The sequence below is a fragment of the Ammospiza nelsoni genome, chromosome 1 (assembly GCF_027579445.1).
Source record: "Ammospiza nelsoni isolate bAmmNel1 chromosome 1, bAmmNel1.pri, whole genome shotgun sequence".
Classification (NCBI taxonomy): Eukaryota; Metazoa; Chordata; class Aves; order Passeriformes; family Passerellidae; genus Ammospiza; species Ammospiza nelsoni.
In genome coordinates, this window is record NC_080633.1 from 23,995,099 (window position 1) to 24,017,044 (window position 21,946).

At 37.6% G+C, this 21,946-nt stretch overlaps 1 protein-coding gene across 3 annotated transcripts; it reads right to left on the minus strand.

Moving 5' to 3' along the window:
* Window positions 1-1,075: 1,075 nt before the first annotated feature.
* Window positions 1,076-21,837, minus strand: KRIT1 (KRIT1 ankyrin repeat containing). 3 transcript variants are annotated; one of them, XM_059482069.1, is made up of 18 exons: window positions 21,790-21,837; window positions 20,616-20,688; window positions 19,581-19,702; window positions 19,129-19,288; window positions 17,959-18,051; window positions 17,046-17,175; window positions 14,730-14,973; window positions 14,328-14,443; window positions 13,764-13,907; window positions 12,732-12,888; window positions 12,358-12,465; window positions 10,572-10,728; window positions 8,301-8,452; window positions 7,507-7,673; window positions 5,569-5,656; window positions 3,666-3,872; window positions 3,243-3,359; window positions 1,076-2,804 (listed from the first exon to the last, which is right to left on the minus strand). In XM_059482069.1, exons 3-18 carry the CDS (start codon window positions 19,680-19,682, stop codon window positions 2,736-2,738), a joined length of 2,211 nt encoding a protein of 736 aa, XP_059338052.1. In that variant the 5' UTR covers window positions 19,683-19,702; window positions 20,616-20,688; window positions 21,790-21,837; the 3' UTR covers window positions 1,076-2,735. The 3 variants fall into 3 exon arrangements, 2 of the variants coding, with proteins under 2 accessions (XP_059338052.1, XP_059338044.1); XM_059482061.1 differs by lacking the exon at window positions 21,790-21,837 and having other exon boundaries at window positions 20,364-20,684; XR_009419412.1 differs by lacking the exons at window positions 5,569-5,656; window positions 21,790-21,837 and having other exon boundaries at window positions 20,364-20,684.
* Window positions 21,838-21,946: the final 109 nt, after the last annotated feature.

Below are 21,946 nucleotides of genomic sequence, written 5' to 3' on the forward strand. Positions count from 1 at the left end.
CCAGATTAATTACCTATATATGAATATAGGTTTTACTTTTTATGTAATTATATTTTATATATTTATATAGAATAGTAATTTTGTACATTATTTTTATATCTTTACCCTATAGTAGTAACAATTAAGGTAAAGCAGAGCTTTTGTATGTTCTTTCTGTTGAACCTGTATTTCTTTTTTCAGTCAACAGCCCAGCTTCAAGCTGCATCCAGCTGTAAGCTCACAATGGTTGGGGAACCTCCTCCTCCCTGCAGCAATTGTTCCCTGCACCAAGCTGCAACAGCAGGACATCACCCCAGGACCAAAGTTCCCTCTTGAACAAGCTGCTCACTGGGGTCAGTTATTCCACTTGGTAAAATCCTGCCTGTTGTTCACAGGTTTAAGTTCTCAGTTACTCTTTTGCCTTACAGGGCCTTGCTAAGTGTTCTACTCAAATCTTTGCTTTTGGCAGCTGTACAGGTTCTTGCTTTTTAAGAATGTGCTTGTTAGATGGAGTGTAGGTGGTGAGCTGGGCATCTCATGTTTACAAGGGCACAAGTGTCAGCTTTGCCCATCTTGCACCTCATTTTCATTGGTTTTCTTGGTAGTGATATGAGGGTTCTTACTAATGGTCTGTCTCAGTGGTGTCAGATTTCTCTCTGTTGCCATTTTTTATTTCCCTGCTTCCAGATGAAAGGAGAGCACACACCTGCCTTGCCCCAGCAGGGTGGGCGGTGCAAGCTCCTGTCTACCCAGGTGCCAGGAGCCTCTGGGACTGCAGAGTTGGGCTCTTGCTGCTCAGTGGCTCCACTGATGTGCAACATCTACAAACCTCTGTCCTGCCAAAATGAAGTTTCCAGGTTCCTGGTAAATTCCTGAGCAGTTTCCAAGGTGCACTACTTTAATTTAGAGTCATGATGGGACTCTTCCTCTGGTCCTCTCCGATGCTCTTCTTACATACCTTCCAAAGATGAGCCTGTTACAAACTACCAAACTACTCCCCTTTGGTAATAACACTGCTTGGTGTAACATTTGTGTAACACTGGTGTAACATTTGATGGCACCTTCATGCTGGCTATAAAAATAGAAACACCAAGTATGACTTGTTGCAAACAATTTATTAGGGAATAATAAATAAGAATGTAGCAGAAATGACTATACAGCAGTAAGGCATATTGATAGTATGGTTATATAGGCAACTGACATACCTTCCTAACATTTTCCTCTATTTTCACAAGAAAGTGCTATGTAGAGAAATGTATTTCTGATACCAGTGCCAAGTGATAGCAGGGATGCACGATGAAGGACCTGACTGTTGCATTATTTACCTTAAATAAATCATAACAATCCATGAAAATTTAGGCCTGTGAAGTTTAAGTAGAAAAGTACAGCTTGCTAAGAAGAATATAAAATACAAGTCTCCTGTTCATGTTTTAAACAGCTTACTACTTAAATTTCTTAAACTGCAGTTACTAGTAAGGTATGAGTAAAGTTACTATACAACAGTACAGTTCTTTACATTCATTTTAGCTTTTATTTGAAAACTTAGAGGCAAGTGCTAATTTTTATTTTTTATAAAAGCTTTTCTTTACAAAATATTGCACACTGTTTTTAGCATGCAGTTTACACGGAAGAAATAGTCAAGTGCACTTATAACCCTGAAATACAACCAGAAACTTCAAAGATTTGTGTTACAGATTCTATTTTAACGTACAAGGATATGTTTCAGACTGCATAGAATCCCACCTTACACTTGGGACCCAACTTGTGGAGCCCCAACCCTGACTCTACAAAGAGCAGACAGAATGCTTACAAACAGTTTCTTCCTTGTCATCTTCATTCCTGCATCCTGCACTGCTTTTAGCCTGAAGAAACTGAATTAATTAGTAAGAAAATTAATTTAAGAGAAATAACTTAGTACCTCCTGTATAAGCTTTTGTTACTGCATATGTGTTGCAATCCAGGGTAGGATTTATAAAACTTTCTGAAGTCCTCTGAGTAAGGTTCATCTGTAAGTCCCTGTCTCCCTCTCCTCCATACATACATTTTATATTGCACAGCAAAAGTAAAAATCCATTTTACAAAACAAGCATGCTAAACATTCACTATGGCTTCTGAATGACTTAAAGTATTTCCCTTTTGGCATCCTCATGCAGTATTTTAGAATAAATACGAATACAAAGTATGAGAAAGTTAAGAGTAAAAATAAAGCGAGCTAAAATGTTTGTCAGAAACCAAATAAAAAACAAGAGTTTATCAAAAGTAGTTGCTCAAAGGTCTAACTGGTCTTTTAAGCATATTTATCAATAGTATCTTAAAAATAGAGGGTATCTACAAAATACTGCAACATATACCACCTCCTTGATGTTCCACACAATGACACAATGAAAGGTAAATAGGTTAACTGAGACTTGCTTAATGGCACTGGTAGTCCCATATTTCTCTGGGAACAACAGCTTGACTGGATTCATGCTCGTCAAACTTGGTAAACCATTTAGATTTCATCAGCTTTATTGGTTAAGCTCAAGCCCTACAATAGTTAATATATGAAACACAAAAATACTTATAAAAATAATAGATATGTTGTATAGTTTTTTTAAAAAAATAAACCATGCAGCTTCTGTACAAAGTTAAAAAACTGTACAAATTGACTTTTCTACTGTGTAAAATTCATATACATGGAAGTCCTGTTACAAGGAGGAACAAGTTGCTTTTTGCTCAGCCATTGGATGCCATCTCGTAACTCCTGTTCGTTTCCATCACTCGTTTCTTTCAGTTGGCATCAGCTGGCCATTTAATTTCATCAGCAGCTTTACAACGAGTCCTGCCTATGTAAAGGGATGCAATTCAGCTCTATCAATATTTCAGAACTATGACAATCAAGCACATTACAAAAGCAATTCTCAGCTTTGTCCAATCTCAAACTCCATTATTTCTGATCACAAAGTTAGTGGCTCCAGCTCTCTGAAACTCATTATATTTGGAATCAATCTAAGAGAATGAGGGATTAGGTATATGCAAGAAACAGTTTCAATTAAACAAAAGGTTTATCCTAATGATTATAGATGCATTTTATGTATTTTGAATTCTGAAGGTGTCACATGCTAAGAAAACAAGCAAACATTTTTTTAAAATAATTTTTGTGGGGGCTGGGCTTAGGGTTTTTTTATACTATGCAAGGGTGGTTAATCTCAAGAGAACAGAGGCTTGTATCTAATTTAGAAAAAAAGAATTGAACATAAAGGATGTAAAATGATAGTGCTTACCTGTTTGGTATGTACAATAAAGCTCATTTTGTTTTCCAGACTGTGGATTTGAAAACACGTATCTCCATCTCCCAACTGCCACATAAAGCAACCATACTTCAGGCTGAGGAGTAAAGCCTATGAGCAAATGTAGGAAACTGTCACTCAGAAAATATCCTCCATACTTGCACACTGAACTTCCCTTCATTCACAAAGACAGAATTCAGACTTAAACCACTATGCTCCACAATACAGTTGTAGCTCATAAAGTAGTAAAATGAAAAAATACAAGACTTTTGTTGGTGACTTATAAAGACCTTAAAATCTTGGAAATTTTCAGTCAAGTTTAACTAAACAGTTGGATGGGAAATCACTTCTAGTACAAAGATTTGTGAGAAGAGAATGAAGTTTTATAGTTATCACTGGCAGTTCACTTAAGCTGACCTTTGTTTCCATGTTGAGGAGGTGCAGCCCTTTTACGTTTACTCCTACGTACACTTTGATGACTTTATGGCTACTTGAACTTGCTTTGGTGAATATCTGTCCTGTGAAAAAAGCTGCTCCATAAGTAGGAATTTCCCAGCAATTCTGCAAGAACATGCGCTGAAGGTGATGCATCTCCTTACTGACACCTTCACTGGTGCTGAGATTCTAAAAATAAAGAAACAATGGCAGTCAACAAGTCCTTCCAGTTGTGATTGATTGAAGAAAATCCATTGTTCAGTGCAATTCCTACTAAATGCTTATTTCCAAAGTGCCTTCCCATCAACCATCTTCCTACAGCTAAATTAAACCTTGGAGCCATGGAAAGGCTCAAGTGCTAGAAGAGACTGAGGCAAAACCCGGATACCTGTATTAGCCTTGGAAATCTGAGCACAGACACACAACCTCTGAAGGGCCCCACAGCTTTGCCTCTCCCAGAAGTAACTGGGGCTTGGGATCAGCAGCTGTGCAACCATCTGACACCAAATGCATCACAATCCTTAAAAGTAAGTATTCTTCCTTCTTTTAAGGAGTCCAATCCAGTGAGACATGGTAAGATGAGCAAGTACCCCCTTCCAAAAACATGGATTGTTTTTTCTTTTCTAAGCAAAAGAGAGGTGCAGATCTCTTTTCATTAATGGAGCCTTCATTCAGAATGAGACAGGCTTCTGTTCCTTCCTCTTCAGTGAAGTGCAGCAGCCAGAACAAACTATTGCTGGAGTGCTCCTTAAAGCAGAATGATAACAACCACTCTAACAAATAAAAAAATTAGCTGGGCCGTGGACAAGATCAGAAGGCACAGACACAAGGAAGAACACAAATCTTCAACAGTATGGGGGCCATGACTGTGGGTGTGGTAGACAGGACCAGCCTCTATGGATCCATACCCTGCCCTACAGCTTGCCTGAATTCTACACAGCCATTTCTAACATGTAAAATCTTCAGAACAAAAGACTGCAACTTCTTTCCTCTTCCCCCCATGCCCCACACCCCAAAATAATGTCTCAAAAGCAGAAGTCAAGAAAGCTGTGCTCATTCTTACATATGATTTGATGACAGAGTAGACGACTTTGCTACACCATAGTCTTAGACCATCACCCCCTCCTTCATCTCTATCAGAAAGAATAGGAATGATCTGCTGACAAAAAAGGTGTGAGCACCAAAAGGAAGTTTATGACTGAGTAATCTCATCTCAAAAAGAGGAGCAAGGTTTGAAAACATTCACTAGGGGCCTCTGCAATGTTTCCTGGCAGCTACCTTTAGTGATGCACATCAGCTGGTACACTTCTCCTTCTGACATACCTCACTTTTTCCATAATTACTTGTGAAGACCACAGCTTTAATCTGACCTCATTTGGAACCCACAGCCCTCAGATGCATTTTTACACAAGCAGCCCATATGCAAAAAATTTAAAACTTTTACTCAGTGAACGGCTCTAAACAAAGGAGCTTGTGGGTGGGTGGGTGGGTGGGTGGGTGGCTGTGTGTGCACATGCACATCAGCAGCACTACCTGGTCCTTAAGATACAAGTTACACTGACAAAAAGGACTTTGGGGATCCATTGCTACAAGCAGACATGGAAATTTAAATCAGAGTAGATTTTTTCACACCTATGCTCGAATTGGAACTGTACCCAATACAGGGCATTGAAGGTAAATGAACAGATAACAAACACATTTACTTCTAACAAAGAGATCTGTATCTGATCTGAATACAAGAAATATATTCCAACAACCCATCCCAAAAATTCAGAGCATATACATTTTTAGCTTTTTATACCGGTATTTCTGTTCATTAATTGACAACCAAATAGTCCAAAATGCTTGAGAACAGGATTTTCTACTACCTGCTTATCTATCTTACCTTGTATTCATGAAGTATCCTATTTGTCCAGTGAGGAGCTTTGCTTTTTAGTTTAGTTATTGGTACGATAGATTTAAGATTTTCTTCACTAAGAGAAAAACAAAGAGGAACAAAATCTTTCTTCACTAAACAAAGCAAGAAAAAAGAACAATGTCTGCCACAGTGTACCTTCAAGTCATATATTGAGCTAGACAGTCAGCTCCTACTCCATCTTGCCTCTCAGATGAGATGGTTTCCTAAGATACACTGCAATTCTGCACCGTTAATGAAGATCCAGCTTTACATTATACACCTGTGTCACACATCATGGACAGGGCATGGAGAGGAAATGCCAACAGAACACATAACTCACACTTGGCTAGAGAGCAGTTTGGTGAATTCGAGGTTGGAAGCCAAAATTATATACAAAATGCCATTTACATCAGCATATCACGTACTCAGAAAATATGACAGACTGTAGATACTCTTCCTTCCACTCCTGCAGTCAGCACTACCAAGGACTCAGCCCAATTAATTTCCACGTTGAAGTTATATATTACATGACATGAAAGAGAAGCTACTTACATCAACTGCCTTTTTTAACAAGCCCAAAATGTAGGAAACAAAAAAAACTAAAAAGAATGCAAGCCTTTACTAGTTTGCTTTCATGTACAACTAAAAACAGTCTCAAGACCTAGTGATGTAAGCTATTTAAACTGTATTTGGCAGTATATATGCTCTGCCAAGCAAAAACCCTGCACAGGACAGTCTATCATATCTTTAAGGTCAAGGATACTCTCATACAAACAATAACTAGAGATGTATTTTTGGAATTACCAGTCTTTTAATGAACATTTATGTCTACTACAAAAAGAAAAACAGATTAAGAAACTCCTCATCTGTGTGAAGAACAACTATGTGAATGTGGATGGAAAGCATGTCCAGATGGCTTTTCATCTAGCCCAGTCTATCACTGCAGGTAGTCCTGTCTGTAGAGCCAAACACTTCCACTGAGCAGGAGCCACAGTGCTGATAGGCCTCAGTGTGGAGAGGAACACCACCCTGCAGCTGCTGGGAGGCAGCAGGGAGTAGTTTCATACAAAACTCAGCTGCACTGAGCTGCACACTCGTACAGGAGGGCAGTCCCACTTAAATCCTGTTCCCCTCATGCTCCATTGACTGGCTGTGCAACTGCAGGACAATACATGCAAAAGCCCATCAGGCCAGGGCAGCTCAGCTGATGCTGTGAAAAAGAGAAGATGAGAAGCATAGCAGCATTCCAGAACAGCACAGCTGCTGTTCCATGAATGAAATGAGGTGGAGACAGCAGGGGGTGAAGGTGCACACAGAAGAGAACTGGAATCCTCATGGGCTCAGATACTGCTGCAGAAATGTATGTGGGAAGAACAAGCCATCCCAAAATAGCTCAGCTACTGTTCTGCTGGCATGCAGAGAGAAGGGGAGAGAAAAATACCATCTGGCTGAGCCCTACTGGTGCTATGGGTTTGACTAATTTGGTACAGCATTTCTCCTACAAATGACAGAAGAGACACAATATCACTGCATGGTCTGTCCAAAGAGGGAAAATCAATCCCAGACATTGGTCCAACTGCCATAGTAAGATGTTTCTTCAACATTGCCCAAGGTCTCAGTCCTGTCAGAACCCTTCAATAAATACTCTTGTTTATTTTGGTATTACTGTATCTCAGGACAGCTGTCACACACTACAGAACCTCCACCCCTCTGTCTAGGACTACAGTAATTAAGATTAATAAATTTTCACACACAATGCCCAACTTCCATTAATGCTATAAGGGTTACATGATTACTCTGAACTGTTGCTCAGTGATGAAGGAAACCAACAAATATATTATACCTAAGGTTTGAGGGTTCCATAGGAAGTGCTATCTAAAAATACTTAATCTGACCCATAATTTTAAATTTTAAAGACATACTTACTTTAGAAAGCCCTGTTTATGTTTCTTGCTCTCATAATTTCCATAGACTATTTGTAGAAGCAGACTTGCCAGTGTAATCAGTTTTGCATCAGGTGATGTATAAAAACCTTTAAGTAAATTATATCTGGCCTCATCAAAAAGTATAAGAATAGCCAAGGGATCCTCAATCTGTTAAAAATATTTAAATAATATTATTTCTTTGTAAAAAGGAAAGTAAGCTTAGAAACTATGAATTGCATTTCTCACTGATTCAGAGACAGAAAACAAAGGTGTGATCCTGACTGAAGTGTACATTTTAGTGGTGCTTTGTAATAGCAGCATTGTTTTTCATTGACTTAGTTCAACACTTCACTGATCTAACACACAAATGAAAGGCAACTAGCACACCATGCCCAATCAAAAAGTTCACAGAAATACTGGTATCTGTGGATTTCTTCCCCCATAAATTCATTTTTGGTAATATATTTGAATAATACCATTGCAATCAACCAATTAAAAAACTGAAAAACAGCACAAGGAATAAAATCAGGCAGGTTGTTTTTAGCTGTATGGCAGACAGAGACTGACACATGGAGACATTGGATAAACCCAACTGAGAAGGTGATAGAGAGAGAACAAAGAGATGGCAGGAAGGCAAGAGAGGAAGGGAAGAATGTGAAGACTCAAACCATTATAGAAAAGGAGATGTCAGGTTTAAATAAGTTTGGAAATTACTACAGTCAGCATACACACTGAGTGTTGATGGTTCAAGTGTTGTGAGTCTGACCATAATTTCATTCACTTCCAAGTGCTGACCTTTTTTTCTATTTCCAGTGGAAGTCTCACATCCCTTCTCAGGAAAAGCTGTGAAGTTTCTCTTTGAGGATCCAAGTTTGTCAGTTCAGTGAATATTTCAGGCCAGTCTCGAATATGCTGCAAAGGCTTGTGATATGGCTTCAGCTGGAGACCTGAAAAATAACAGGTTTGTTTCCAAATAAACAAACAGAATAACCCAGCACATACACACAATTAATTGCTGCACCCAACCCAGAGTACCTGAAATTGAGGACTCATTAACAAGCATTTTCCTATGTTTTCTAAACTGCTGTATAGAAAAGGTTTTGAAAATATGGATTTCTTGACAAAACTCTTAGCATCAATTTACTACATGCAACAGTGTTTAAACTTAGTTATTTTCAGTTTCTCAGGAGTGAAGCGCTATTTAAAAATTAATGGAGTACCAAGACTGGCCTTAAAAACACAATAATAAAACTTGAGAGACTCTTGTCTCTATTATTGTAGAGAAATACGGAAAAATATAAAGTCCATTAATCTTATTTCTGACAGAAAAATACAGATATAATTTATCTTATAAATGTATTTGCCCTTTTTGTATATATATAAAAACCATAAACTTTTCAGAACAGACATTCTTCTTTTCAGAAGACACTGTTCTTTGTAATCTGTAAAATGTCTTGATTCTTAACAGGCTAAAATCAATATTTCACGTTCTCTTGTGTATTTGAGAGCTGAGAAATTGAGACAGAGCTTTCAGCTACAGTCCTGTTATGTACTAGAGTCTGTGTCTTTGGCTTACTCACTCACCCTGCCTGTCCTTGAGTTATCACTTGCCTTTTCCTAGGAGTGAGGTTTAGGAGGCTCTATCTGCCTCACCCTCACTGCTCTGGCTTTCACACTGTGCCATTTCACATCATGTGAAAAGTGTAAATGGATACATTACAGCACAACATCTTTCACTGGGAACAATCTGTTCATTTAACTTATCCATCTTACATTCAAACACAGAAAAGCATCATCTGTTCCACAAGCAAGAAACCTACTGTCCTTACAGTTGTACACAAACTGCAACATACTTTATAATGAAACTTGTCCATTAGTTGTTTGAAGCCATGAATCAGGAGCTCATTTTCAAATCTAGGCTAAATATCTAGAGAATTACTTGTTGTTACACAAACAATTTATCAGCAATCTCTTCTCCTCAAATGCAAGGGTAATACCTCAATGATTCTAGGAAAACATTACATACATATTTAGAAAAGGCAAAAGCAGCAAGACTTTAACCCTCAAACACTTCCTTTTCTTCACATTAACATCTATGTTTAGCTGAAGGTTCAGTAGTCATGTGGCAATACAGCAAAGTAAAAAGGCCAGTGGTATGACACTGGAAGAAAAATATTAAAGAAAAAGAAAGAAAATATTTCCTGCAATAATTAGAGCTACTGTAAAAAAATATGTAAAAATACCACTGTAGCATTGGCAACAGTAAATAAAATTTTAAATGCAAGGCTTCTGTGTTAATGACACTCTCAACACAGTATCCATCCACAGACCACAACAGAGCTTTGTAATCCACAAGGTGTCCCATAGCTATCATGTTGCATCAGTACTGTTGACCACATTCTCTGAAAATACCCAACCACACTCGTTGACTCTTTTGGGCTTCTACTTATCTTCTAGTATATCAAATAAAAACTATAACATCTTTTTATTTAGATCAGAAATACAAAAAAAATACCATAAATATAAACAAGACATTTTAAATCAGAATTCTCTCCCATCAAATATATTTGAAAACTTGTGCATCAAAAATTATTTTGGTGCAAACCACAGGAAAATTCATATGATTAAAGGACCTAAAGAAAAAACATTAATCATCTTACTTTAATTTGTAGTTTTAAAAAGACTAAACATTGGTAAAACAACTACATGCATCCAAACTCAGTCTGGGAAGAAAAATATGGATAAATCCAGGATAAGCTACTAGTAAGGCCTATGACAGGCAAGGTGCCCTGTAACAGAAAGGCAACCTGGAACAGCCTCATCTTCCTGGATGAAATACATGATGGGTGCCAGAGTGATACAGTCAGACCTACTGAGGGCACCCAAAGTAAAGGCTAAAACAGAGAAGCTCTCCACAGCTCTGAAAGCAGTTTGAAGACATCAGGCTGTGAAGCCTGTCAGAGAGGATGTCTCCTACTCTCCTAAGACAGCATTACTTTTTCCTAAAGGCAAAGAGAAATAAACTATGATAAACCCTCAAGTATAACCATTGTTCCTTTTACTTACTGAGGTTCTCAGAACAGATCCAGATAGTGAAGTACTGCTGAGTTTCTTGGGACAGGCGCATGCCCTCCATTATCTGCTGGACAGTTGTGTTGTTTCCGTGCTTCAGCTCCACAGAGCGATACGAGCCATCCATACGATAAATCCGTGCCTTCTCATACTACAGAAATCAGGAACACATTACACAAACAATTTGTTAAAATCCTTTCTGTTTGTGTTTTTATCAGCAACATCTATAATGTTGGGAAAAAGAACATTGCACAACTCGTACATATTTATTATTGACCCAAATTGCTCGTTTCATGTTCTGTGCAAGTTCTTATACTTGCGTTTTTTACAACAGTAACTCCAAGAAAGATCTTGCTGGTATTCTGAAGACCTCTGTTGAACTCAAAGGCAAGTAGGCATTTAGAAGTTCCCTGAGGGATCTGGGCTCAGCTGCCTATGCATATCCCAAAATGTTCACTTTGCTATTACTGGCAGGTTATGAATTTTTCCACCCTATACTAAAAAGACTTATTTTTAGAGGGAAGCACCACCCTTTACTCAGAACCTACAAGAACACAATCTCACTAAATCTTATAGTGCTCCTGTAATAGAATCTAAATAAATATTATAAATAATCATTTTCCCCTTCAGAACTCCCATAGTTTTCACTGAATTGCATGTGAGCCCATAGCATGTCTCCTGAAAGACATACATAAACATAAATCAGGTGCCTAAAGCATACATGGACAAGTCATAAATCTAAGAAGTGTCTTGTTTTCCTTTCTGTAACTGATTAGATGTTTCAGCTGCTTGAATAAAAACATTTCAGGAATTTGTTATTTCTCTTCCTCAAATCTACTAAGTCATCAAGAATTGAGTTCCTAAAAACTTCTGGAAAAAAAAGATGGATGGCTTGGAAAATGGCAACTGATTGAAAATGAGGTCAGAATGGAAAACATCAGTCTATTTTTGCTGCAGTAGTCACTGTCATTCCTACTGCAGAAGTTATAGGAGAATTTATACATTGTATTAATTAAATAGCAATAAGTGACAACATAACATCACACATTACACTCTGAAATCTACTTAAAACATGTCCATTAGTCTTTAGAGTCATTAGACACACCATCACATGATCTACTGCACAATAAGATCCTTAAAATGAAAATCAGTTCCTTCCTTAATTATTTTGGAAATCATTCATGCAGAGTGAAATGAAGATAATTTAAAACATCTTGAAAAACTGACAGGTTTAGTACCACCTACTTACAGGGTTAGGTTGCATCTGAAGTCAAAGAAAAGAAACAAGTGGGTTTACATCATTTGACTAATTTTAAATCTACTTCAGGGTAAGAGAAATTGCATTGTAAATTTTGTTTCCTATCCTGGCTAAATCCCCACTGGCTGCCAAGGGAGCCTGCACTGAGGCTTTAGCTGATGAAAAGCCTATTTCATAGAAGCCTACATTTAGTCAGGTGAATGCTCCTGCTTATCAACATATAAGAATGCATAAAGAAAGCTGATGGATGCATGATCAAAATTAGACATAAAATCAGTAGCTGATGTGATTCTCCTACAAATAAATAGGGGCATCATGTTTACATGTCTTACATGTATTTCTTGAGCCACGACACAGAGCAGAAACATTTAAAGAGACAAAATGCCAGTTTGCCAATAGTTACACTAACAATTTCAATGTGCTGCACATTTCCAGTAACAGCTGGAAGTGACTCCAGCTCTTCTAAAAGATTAAGTGTAAATTAACTATAAACTTTAAAATATTTAGAAAATAAACTCATACAGGTTTATTTATGGCTTCCTTCAGTAGTTTTGCAGCTTCTTCCCACTCATTTTGTTTGTTCTCTTCACAGACATTCAGTGGAGATCTTCCTTGTTGATCAGTGATGTGCTACAAACAAACAGAAACACCAATTCTACATTGATTTCACTGGAGACAGGTAAATATTCACACATTTTTGAGATAATTAAAATCCTTGAGACCAGAGTTCAAACATTTAATTGATACACAATGGGAAAAGCAGAGGTAATCAAAAACATTTAACCATTTTTCAATAATTGCTAAACAAAATCATTAATCTGACACCAAAATATTTCTCATACACAAGCTAGAAATTGTTGCTAAATCTGCTATTTCTATACACAAACAGGACTTACTCTGTCAATTTCGGGATGATTTAGTAGAATTTGTACTATTTCAGCATGCCCACCTCCAGCAGCAAAATGAAGAGGAGAGCTAAGTTGACCATTCAAAAGATTTGGATTGCATTTCCCTTTCTCCAACAGCATTCGAGTGGCTTCAACTTTTCCATACCTACAGACATATTTAAATCAGAACAGACACAGCAAATACATAATAATTCTTTTCAGATGTTCCTAATTATGAAAAAAGAGTTTTTTCAGATGGTCCTATTTATGAAAAAGTGTGGCTTTTTCCACACTGAAGAGTTTTTAGCTTTCAAATTACACCAGATACAATTGAACATAATTAAGTTTGTAGAAATTAATATCAGTTCTACACTTCTTTGGTAATTACTGGTCTAGTAAACATTGACTGGATTCACAATAGACACACAGAACCTTGCTTTAAGCTAGCTAAGTTTGGGTAATTGCAGCAATTCAGTCATGGCAGAACAGAGTCCAGCTTTGTCTGGAAAAAAATAATCAGTGTGAGAATGAGAGTTCAGCTTCTGCTTGTCACACAGATGGATCCTGAGGATTCTTAACCCCCATGCTTATAACTGGTAACTCTTGTGTATATTTGATGTATAAAGTACTTACAAACTTTCTGACAAACACTAAAAAGCAAGTAAGAATGTGGGCTTTTTTTAATCAAGTTTGATTTTCCCATTATTCCTATCATCAGACATACTGACCACTATATATACCAAAGACTAACTTCCATGAAGATAAAACAAAAGCATTTTTATGACTGAGAAAAGCTTTCAAGGAGACTTACAGATTAAATCACAGAGTTATAGTCAGACATGTTGACCTCTGTAAATCACTTAGTCCAGCTTCCCACTTAAAGTGTGTCCAGCACCAAAACATGCTCAGCTCAGCTACTGCTGTGCTGTAAAACTACTCACAGGCTTTTTTCTTTTGGAGGCTGATAAATTACATAAATGAAGCACTAAATAATCATGACAGCTAGAATGCACTTGACTGGCAAAACTATGCTTGACTCACCAGCATGCATAATGGATTGGTGCCCAGTGGTCACTATCCAACTGATTAACAGAAAACTTTTTATCCAGAAGGTGGCTTAGTAAATCAGAGTCTCCTTCACAAGCACTGCGGTGAAGAGGGAAATCATCTACCCACTGGTGTTCCCTAGGAATTAAAAGGGGAAGCAGGAAAAACACAATTCAGAATATTACAATTGTTGAGAACATCAACTTTTTAAAAGTTAACTAGCATAGCACTAACCATAGATCTACATGAAGAATAAAAGAGAAGTTCATGCAGCTAAAATGTGCCAGTATTCATACAAATAAGTTTTTTGTCATGCAGAAATCAAGCCACAGCTGTATTTATTAGAGTAAGAAATGCTTCTCTAATGTTTATATTTTACACCTTTCTTGATTCATCCTTTGTGTTTCAATACTTTAGATTTCAAACAGAATTTAATTTAAAATATGTATTTCTACAGCGAAGCATAAATAGGAATCTCATTTTAAGTCTACCAAATGCTACTGTAAAATAAAACAAAACAAAATTATCTATTAATGAAAAAGGAATGTAACATAATACTTGTCCTCTGTGACACTGCTCATGCTACGTTGCCACTTCTCTCTTTTAGGAATCTGAATCTTTGAATAGTCTGGGGCTCCAAGGCCAAAGTATGGATTTATTACCACCTTGTCAACCTGTGAAGACATAAATTTAAACACAACTGAAAAAATATCTTACTGAGATTTGGCTACACAATCCCCCATTCCAGTCAGGTGTTCTCTTAAAACCAAAGTTATGATAGTAACATTTTATAATGAAAGAGAATTATGATCAAATATGAGGATTTGTAAAACTAGTGCACATTTACTGCTAAATAAACAACTCTGATGTGAGCACACACTCTTATCAAATAATTGAATGAACTCTAAAATGAAAATGTATGTCTGTTTCACAAATACAAAATGAAAATATAGTTCTTACCCTATTGGTATACTGAAGGTCAGATCCAAACAAAGGATTATAGATACACATATCTGCTTTCTCCAATGCCAGCATTTTACTCTTTATTTCCAGGGCAGTATAACCCATGTGCAATGAGCTCTCTGTTTGACCAGGTTCTATAGCATAGGCAGGGTTTATTACATTTGTTTTAATTCTTTCAAGAGGAGATGGTCTGAATAAAGCAGGGATGGAGTGAGACTGGGTGTGCCGTTCATCCAACCACCTGCAGGAGAGAATGGGCAAGTAATTAATTTTCAGGTAGAAAAGGATCATTTTGGTCATGCTGTCCATTATTTTCTTTGATTAGGGATTGCACATATCATAATCACACATTTAAATTTAAGAAAAAATATTATAATTTGCACAGCCAATTTTATAAGACTAAATTACTCCCTGAATGTGAAATTTGTTAACCACACTCAGTTTAACAGTTGTATTTGCTCAATTCTGTGTGGATGCAAACTCTTAAACAGAAGGAAATTATACACTAACAGTAACATGGGTTATAACCACAAAACCACACCAACATTTCATTTACTTTCAGTTTATTAACAGTACCACTCTGAACAAATTCTGAAACTTAAAGCTGTTTTTTTAAGGGTGAGTTTCATGATCTGTACTGACTTAAGCTTTTCAACTCACGTGTTTCATTAGGGAAAGACAGGAAAAGGCAGCAAACCAGTTTTTAAACTGCTAAGTCTCACACAGGCTACCACCTGCCTTTTTATAAAGCTCTCCTGAAGTTTATTTTCTTCTCAGTGCACTCCTACGGACAGTACTGAAGAGCTTTAGAGCTCTCTTATTCTGTGCTACCAGGGGAAGTCAGTACTGTACACCTGCTGCATTTTTCCCACCACATATGCAATATAACACAGGGCTCAGGACAAGTTGTTCATCTCAAGTTTTGGATAAATATATTTTTACCAAATTGTTAAATTGTTTTAGTGTTATATTAAGTGGTGCATTAAAGGTCTAAAGGCAGGTTTGTATTTAGGTTTCTGCACATGCTTTCTCATAAGCTTGAGGTAAAAATGTGCTTTGCTGGAATACAATAAATTCTGTTTAATGATTGAGCCTGGAAATAGAAGAAAGAGAAGTAAGTACATGCTTGGGACATCCACTGACAGACCACTTGGATTTTGTCTGTCCCAGAAGCATATGTAAGGATGGCAGAAGATAATCTGCAGTTCTCTGCATTTGCTTAAGCCTATTTTTAAGTCCTAAATCCAAGCTATAATGTCCTGCAAAAGCAGCATTCTCTTCATTTACTTATGGTCCTGGCAGAAAGAAGAGTAAAATTGTAGTCATTGTACTATAGACACCCTCTACGGTATTTTCAGGCATTTTTTCTAAATATTTGGTAGATAAATTAGTCATGGCAGTTTGACTCTTTGAGAAGGATTGTTTCAGATTACATAAAGAATAAAAAATATAAACTATTTTCTATACTCCAAGGGCTCTTGTGAAGCTTGAAACACTTTTAAGCAGAACTTAGAGCCTGAAGGCATTCAGCAAGCAGCAAATTTAACTGATATGATGGTATATATGGAAATACTACAGCTCTACTCATAAACTGTAAAAACCCTAAACACGGAACCTTTTAGGAAATAGCCTGTAGCATGAGTTTTTACATTAGCCAGAAGTTTCAGCTAACTTTATTACTGCAAATAAGTTCATACACAAGCGTGTCTGGTATTTCTCGGTTAAGGGTACATTAAAACAAAACAACAAAAAACCCCAAAACAACAACAAAAAAACCCCACTAAAACAACAAAAAACCTGTTCATGTATTCAAACTACTATAAATCTGGCTAAACAACTAATCACCTCTCGGAAAGTTAATTCCCTACTGCAAATAAATTTGTGTGTCTGGGGAAGATGCACTCCCTTTCTACAGGGAGATTTAATTTAAATGCAAATCTTAATGGTATACAATTACAGGGTATTTTTACTTCACTCTGGCAAATGTTCTTACTCAAATGACAATTATGTCATTTACAGAAGATTAAACATTATGATTCTACAAAACATTCACTGTGAGCATGAACTTCCAAAAAGCTACTTGATTTAGATAAACACACCATTCTTGAGTTCGCAAAAAGAATTTTAGAAATATGTTGTCAAGGTTTCAATTTCTGATAAACATGAAGAAAATACCATGATGATTTCCTTCTTAACCACAAGAATGCTATAAAAACTATGTGTTACATTGACAAATTATCTTTTTAATATATATTTTGATATAAAATATCAAAGTTTTCATTTTAATGTATTTTTACTGATGGTGTCTCTTACTTATCCAAGGCAATTAACATTTTTGCAGTAAGTGTAGCAAAGTGTGTGCTGGATTCACTGCAGACTCTCATGATGTCTTGTAAACAGTAGAACACAGGGCATCCAGGACTGTATGTGTATTTCGTATTATCTAAAAAAGAAACATTCTCTGAAGACACATCCATGAGAACAATCTTATTTTCCCTTCTGCATCTTTTGTAGTTAGAAATCCCTAATTAAGACTATAACTTTAGACTAGAGTGACTTAATTTTCTCCAAATAATAATTGATAGCAATTACTTACAATCCTTACATAGCAATACACAATGGTATCTATTTGATAGATTTTATCAGGTCTTGTAAGTAAGGCAAAAATGAAGAGGTTTCACCAAAAGGACACATTTTACTTCAATATTTTTAAAAAATACTTTCTTGACAAGTAATTTACTTGGCTTTCTAAAGAATCTGTTTACTGTTTAGAGACTTATTTATTCTTCTCTGAGTACAGAACACTGAACTGAGTAGGACATCTTAGAGTTGCATTCAGCAAATTCTACACAAGGCCTGCGTTTTGAAATATAACCAAATGTACAAATACTGCTTGAACCAGAAGTGTGCTATTGTTATGAAAACAAAGGCAATACATTAAACCAAAGTTTTCTTCCTTGATTTTAAGTAACTTCTTCAAAGTTTAAAATATTCAGAGAGTTTTGCACCTGCCTGCACCTGCAACTTTTAATGTTTAAATATAGAAAAAGCCATATATCATATTAAAATATATCAATATCTCATATATTATATAGATAGAATTATAAATTTAATCACATATCCATGAGATAGATATATACAACTTATATATGTCATATAAAAAAATGAACCCTCAAGTGAACTTTGCTAAAATGGGTGTAGCTTCATAAATCATGCCCAATGTTACCTTTCACAACAGTTGGAACAATGTAAAGAGATGCCTCCTGGCCTGCTTTCTCTCCATCTAGAGGAAACTTCTTCATTAACACCACACGCTTTCCTAGCACATTATTTAAAAACAAAAAACAGACAAGCCACAAAACAATTAATTAATCATCAAAACAAAGAAAAATCTAGAGTTGGCTATCTGAAAGCTTACCAGACTCAATCTTCCTACCTTCTAGGAAAAAAAAAATTATGATTATGAGCTATAATCTAAGGAAAGTGAAGAAAATTTATATACATAGGAAAACTAAAGAACATAAACATGTATATACTCATTAACATGAAAAATTATATGACTGTAGTCCTTTTTAACTTATGCAACCTCAGCTGCATATTTTAGCAGTGTACAAACTAAGCTTGGGCCATCTGAGTGAGTCGAATTAAAACTCTCCAAACTATGTAAGGAACAGAGTAATTGCTTTTAGAAGGCATTCCTCGATGTGTATTAATTCTGTTACTCTGTGTTTGTTGCATTATTAGCTCTGTTGCATTCACTGAGCTGCAGTTATTGCCACCTGCAACATTTTACCACGTAAACAACAGAGATGAAGTCCACAGCAAAGACCAGAAATCCTTTAGTCATTATACTTTATACCAACCTGGAATGCAACAGGCTGGCTAAAACAAATTTCTCAGCACAAGTGTGATGTTCTTTGCTAGATCAGCTATGTAACAAGGGAAAAAAATGTACACATCAAATTCCATCCATAAGTGATACACTTTTGCTAGAAATATTTTCATATAGATACTGTCCCCTGGACAACTGACTTTATAATCTATCAGTTCTCTAGTCCAAGTCAAGTTTTAGCTTAAGTTATGGATGCAAAAGTCACTTTGATCTGGTTTACTGGAAGTTTAGCTATAAATCTAAACTTGAGGTGAAGAAGCAGCACACACAAATATTCATTTATAAACAATCACTTAGTAAACATTTTATAGAGTTGGAAGGAAAAGAAAAACACAGGTACATGAAAGGCTTTAGCAGTATAGTTGGCTTGAGTTTTTTTGATGAAACTCAAAATGTATCTTCTTTCTTTATACTAATTTTATGCCTTTGCACAACTTTGCCATGCCAATTTAAAAAACATTTTATTAGTGCTATCAATAGTATATTAGATTAAAATGGTTTTACCTTTAATACCCTGATTGGCTGGTGAAATTGGTTTGGTGGCTTCTAATACATAATCCAAGATGCTCTGGGTTATCTCAGTGCCTCCTTGAAGTTTAGTTTCTAGCAAAACTTTCTTTCTTTTTTTCTTTTGGCCTTCAATGGGAACTTCAAGCAGCAAAATCTTTCAAACAATAATGAAACCAAAGAAGTTTAAGCGCAGAACTTAAAAACTACCACTACTACTACTACTATTATTATTATTATTATTACTACTACTATGCCACTGTAAAAGCAGTAACAAAATTCGAGAAGTACTAAATGTTGAGGAGTAGAATGGTGAAGTCAGAATGACCTCTGCAGCAGACTCAAGAGTAAAAGAAAAGGCTACATTCTCTTCCGTTATACTATTACTTATTTACTGTACTATTTAAAAAGCCAAATAACTAATACATAAAGAAAAGAAATCATTTTACTTCATAGGATTTAGCTCGATATTCCCGAGAATTGAGGCTAGCAGTATTTTTTGGACGAATCACAGCAACGTATGCATCTCCAATGTTTTCTGGGTTTCCCATCTCTCCTTCTTACTTTATCACTGGAAATAATAAATAAACAGGAAGAAAAGGTTCAGCTGAAAAAAACATCCAACAGCATACTAAACTTCAGGATGCAGTGCTCATATCCACTGATGCTTTGCATTATTCATTTATTGTTTTTTAGCTGGAGAAATGCCAGTGGCTGATATAATTCTGCTTCCTTTTCATGAAAGGGGGAAATAGGATGTCATAAAGATTTGATACAAATAAGCTTGTTCTCTAACTCATCTTTAAAATAAAAGCAATGTATGTTTTTCCACTTTGTAACTATTCCCCATTAAGCAAACCAGACAGAAGGCCAAAGAAATTTTGAACTCTGGAAAAAATGTGAAATTGAAAAAGAATGCCATTTCAAAGTGACAAGCACTGCGATTTATAAATTGTGCCATAACAAGTATTGCACTTCTATGAGTCCCACATGGATTTCAAGAAAATACCTGCTTTTCATCTCCCCCTGCAAAGTAGAACACAGTCTTGCCTACAGCCAAGTAACAAAGCTGATAAAAATAAACTATAATATGGATTCATTTGCTTAGTTTTATTTCAGTGGGGCTGCAAACTGGTGCACAATTAATTCAAATCAAGTTTCTAAAAGGAATACATCTTTAGTTTCTAAAAACATGAATAGAGCATTTAGATTTAACAAAAAGCTTTGCTTACCCTTCTGTTAAACCAAGGTGACAATTCCTAAAATCACAAAATTGTATGGAAATTATATGGAAAACCTCCTAAAGAAAAATCACATATCAGCTTCCAGAAAGAAGGTTATGTCTAACCATTTCCACCTTCCAGCTGATCATTTTCTTCATCTGCAAATGAACACCATTTCATTCCATAGCATCAGTAAGCACATGCTTTTTGCAGATTAATTCCTCCACATATTTTAAGTGTTAGTGTTTCTAGCTTCTCCACCTCTTCTAGAAGAAACAGAGGTCTTCAGATTCCTATGCCCTTAGTCCAGTATTTTTCCTGGGACCAAGACTACCTGAAAAGATATTGAAAAAACCTCAACATAAATAACAATAATAAGCATGGATATTTTCACCGTCAGTTAAGATAAATACCTTAGTTAGAGGACTCAATGATGGTATGTGAACAGTATAATATCTGAAGAGAAACAGCTAATGATTTGCAGTAGCAAATTTACAGTATTTACATTAGTATTAAGTATGCTATTTACAGTAGCATCTAAAAACATGAAATACGCAACATGCTGACTTACAAGAACTCATACTTTAAGATATTAAGAATTTTAAAAGGAAAAAGAAACAACCATCCCTTATGCACAGCTGGGAATGATCTGCTCCTTGGGTTTCCTTACACGTGCTTGGAAACACAGGGTTTGGGTCATGGGCTTGTGCGGAGGGAACCTGCACTGGTACGGCCGGGTCACCTGGACGACAGGTGGCGGGACAGGTGAATAAGCAGTGGGGGAACTCCCTCTGCCACTGGTCTGCACTAAATCCAGTGCAGAATGAGCATGTCTGTGAAACCGACAGCGCTGAGACTTGCAATATGACTCCAGAAAACAAAAAGTGAAGATGAAGGGGGGGTGTGCTGTAAGGATGTGACAATAAACACAACCAGCTTCAGAAAACACCACGAACTGGTTCTGACCAAACCCAGGACCTGACAACGCGGCCCCATTCCAAAAGCTGCCGGTCTAAGGCAGACGCCTCACCCAGGCTTCCCCCAGCACCGCCGACCCTTCCCGCCTCCGCAGGACCCGCCGGGAGGAGGCGAAGGGCGGCTCCCTCCGGGACTCCCGGCCGCGCCACCCCGGCCAGGGAGGAGGGAGGCCGGGGGCATCGGAAGCCCCGGAGCGCTGCCTCGCCTCGGCACGGCCGGAGGGCGACGGGCGGGAGGCGGCCCCGCGCCCCAGCATCTCCCGCCCCGCACCGCCCGGCCGGCCGGGAAACGCCCCCGAACTTCCCCGGCCGCGCCCAGAAGCCGCCGGGCAGCGGCCCCCGAGGGGCGCTCCCGCTGAATCCCCGCGGGGCCAGAGCGGCTCCCCCGCTCTCAGGATCCCCTGGGGACCGGGGTGAGCGAGGTCGCCCCGGCCCCGCTTCCTCCCTGCCTGCCTTGCCTTCCTCGGTGGCGCCTGCCGCCGCCTGCCCGCCGCATCCTCCCGCCGCGCCCGCCGCCCAGGCCCCGCGTCCCGGCCTGCTCCGCCCCGTCCCCGCCCCGCTCCCTCCCACGGCGCGGTGGATCCGCTTCCCGTCGGAGGCCCGCGGGCCTCGGCT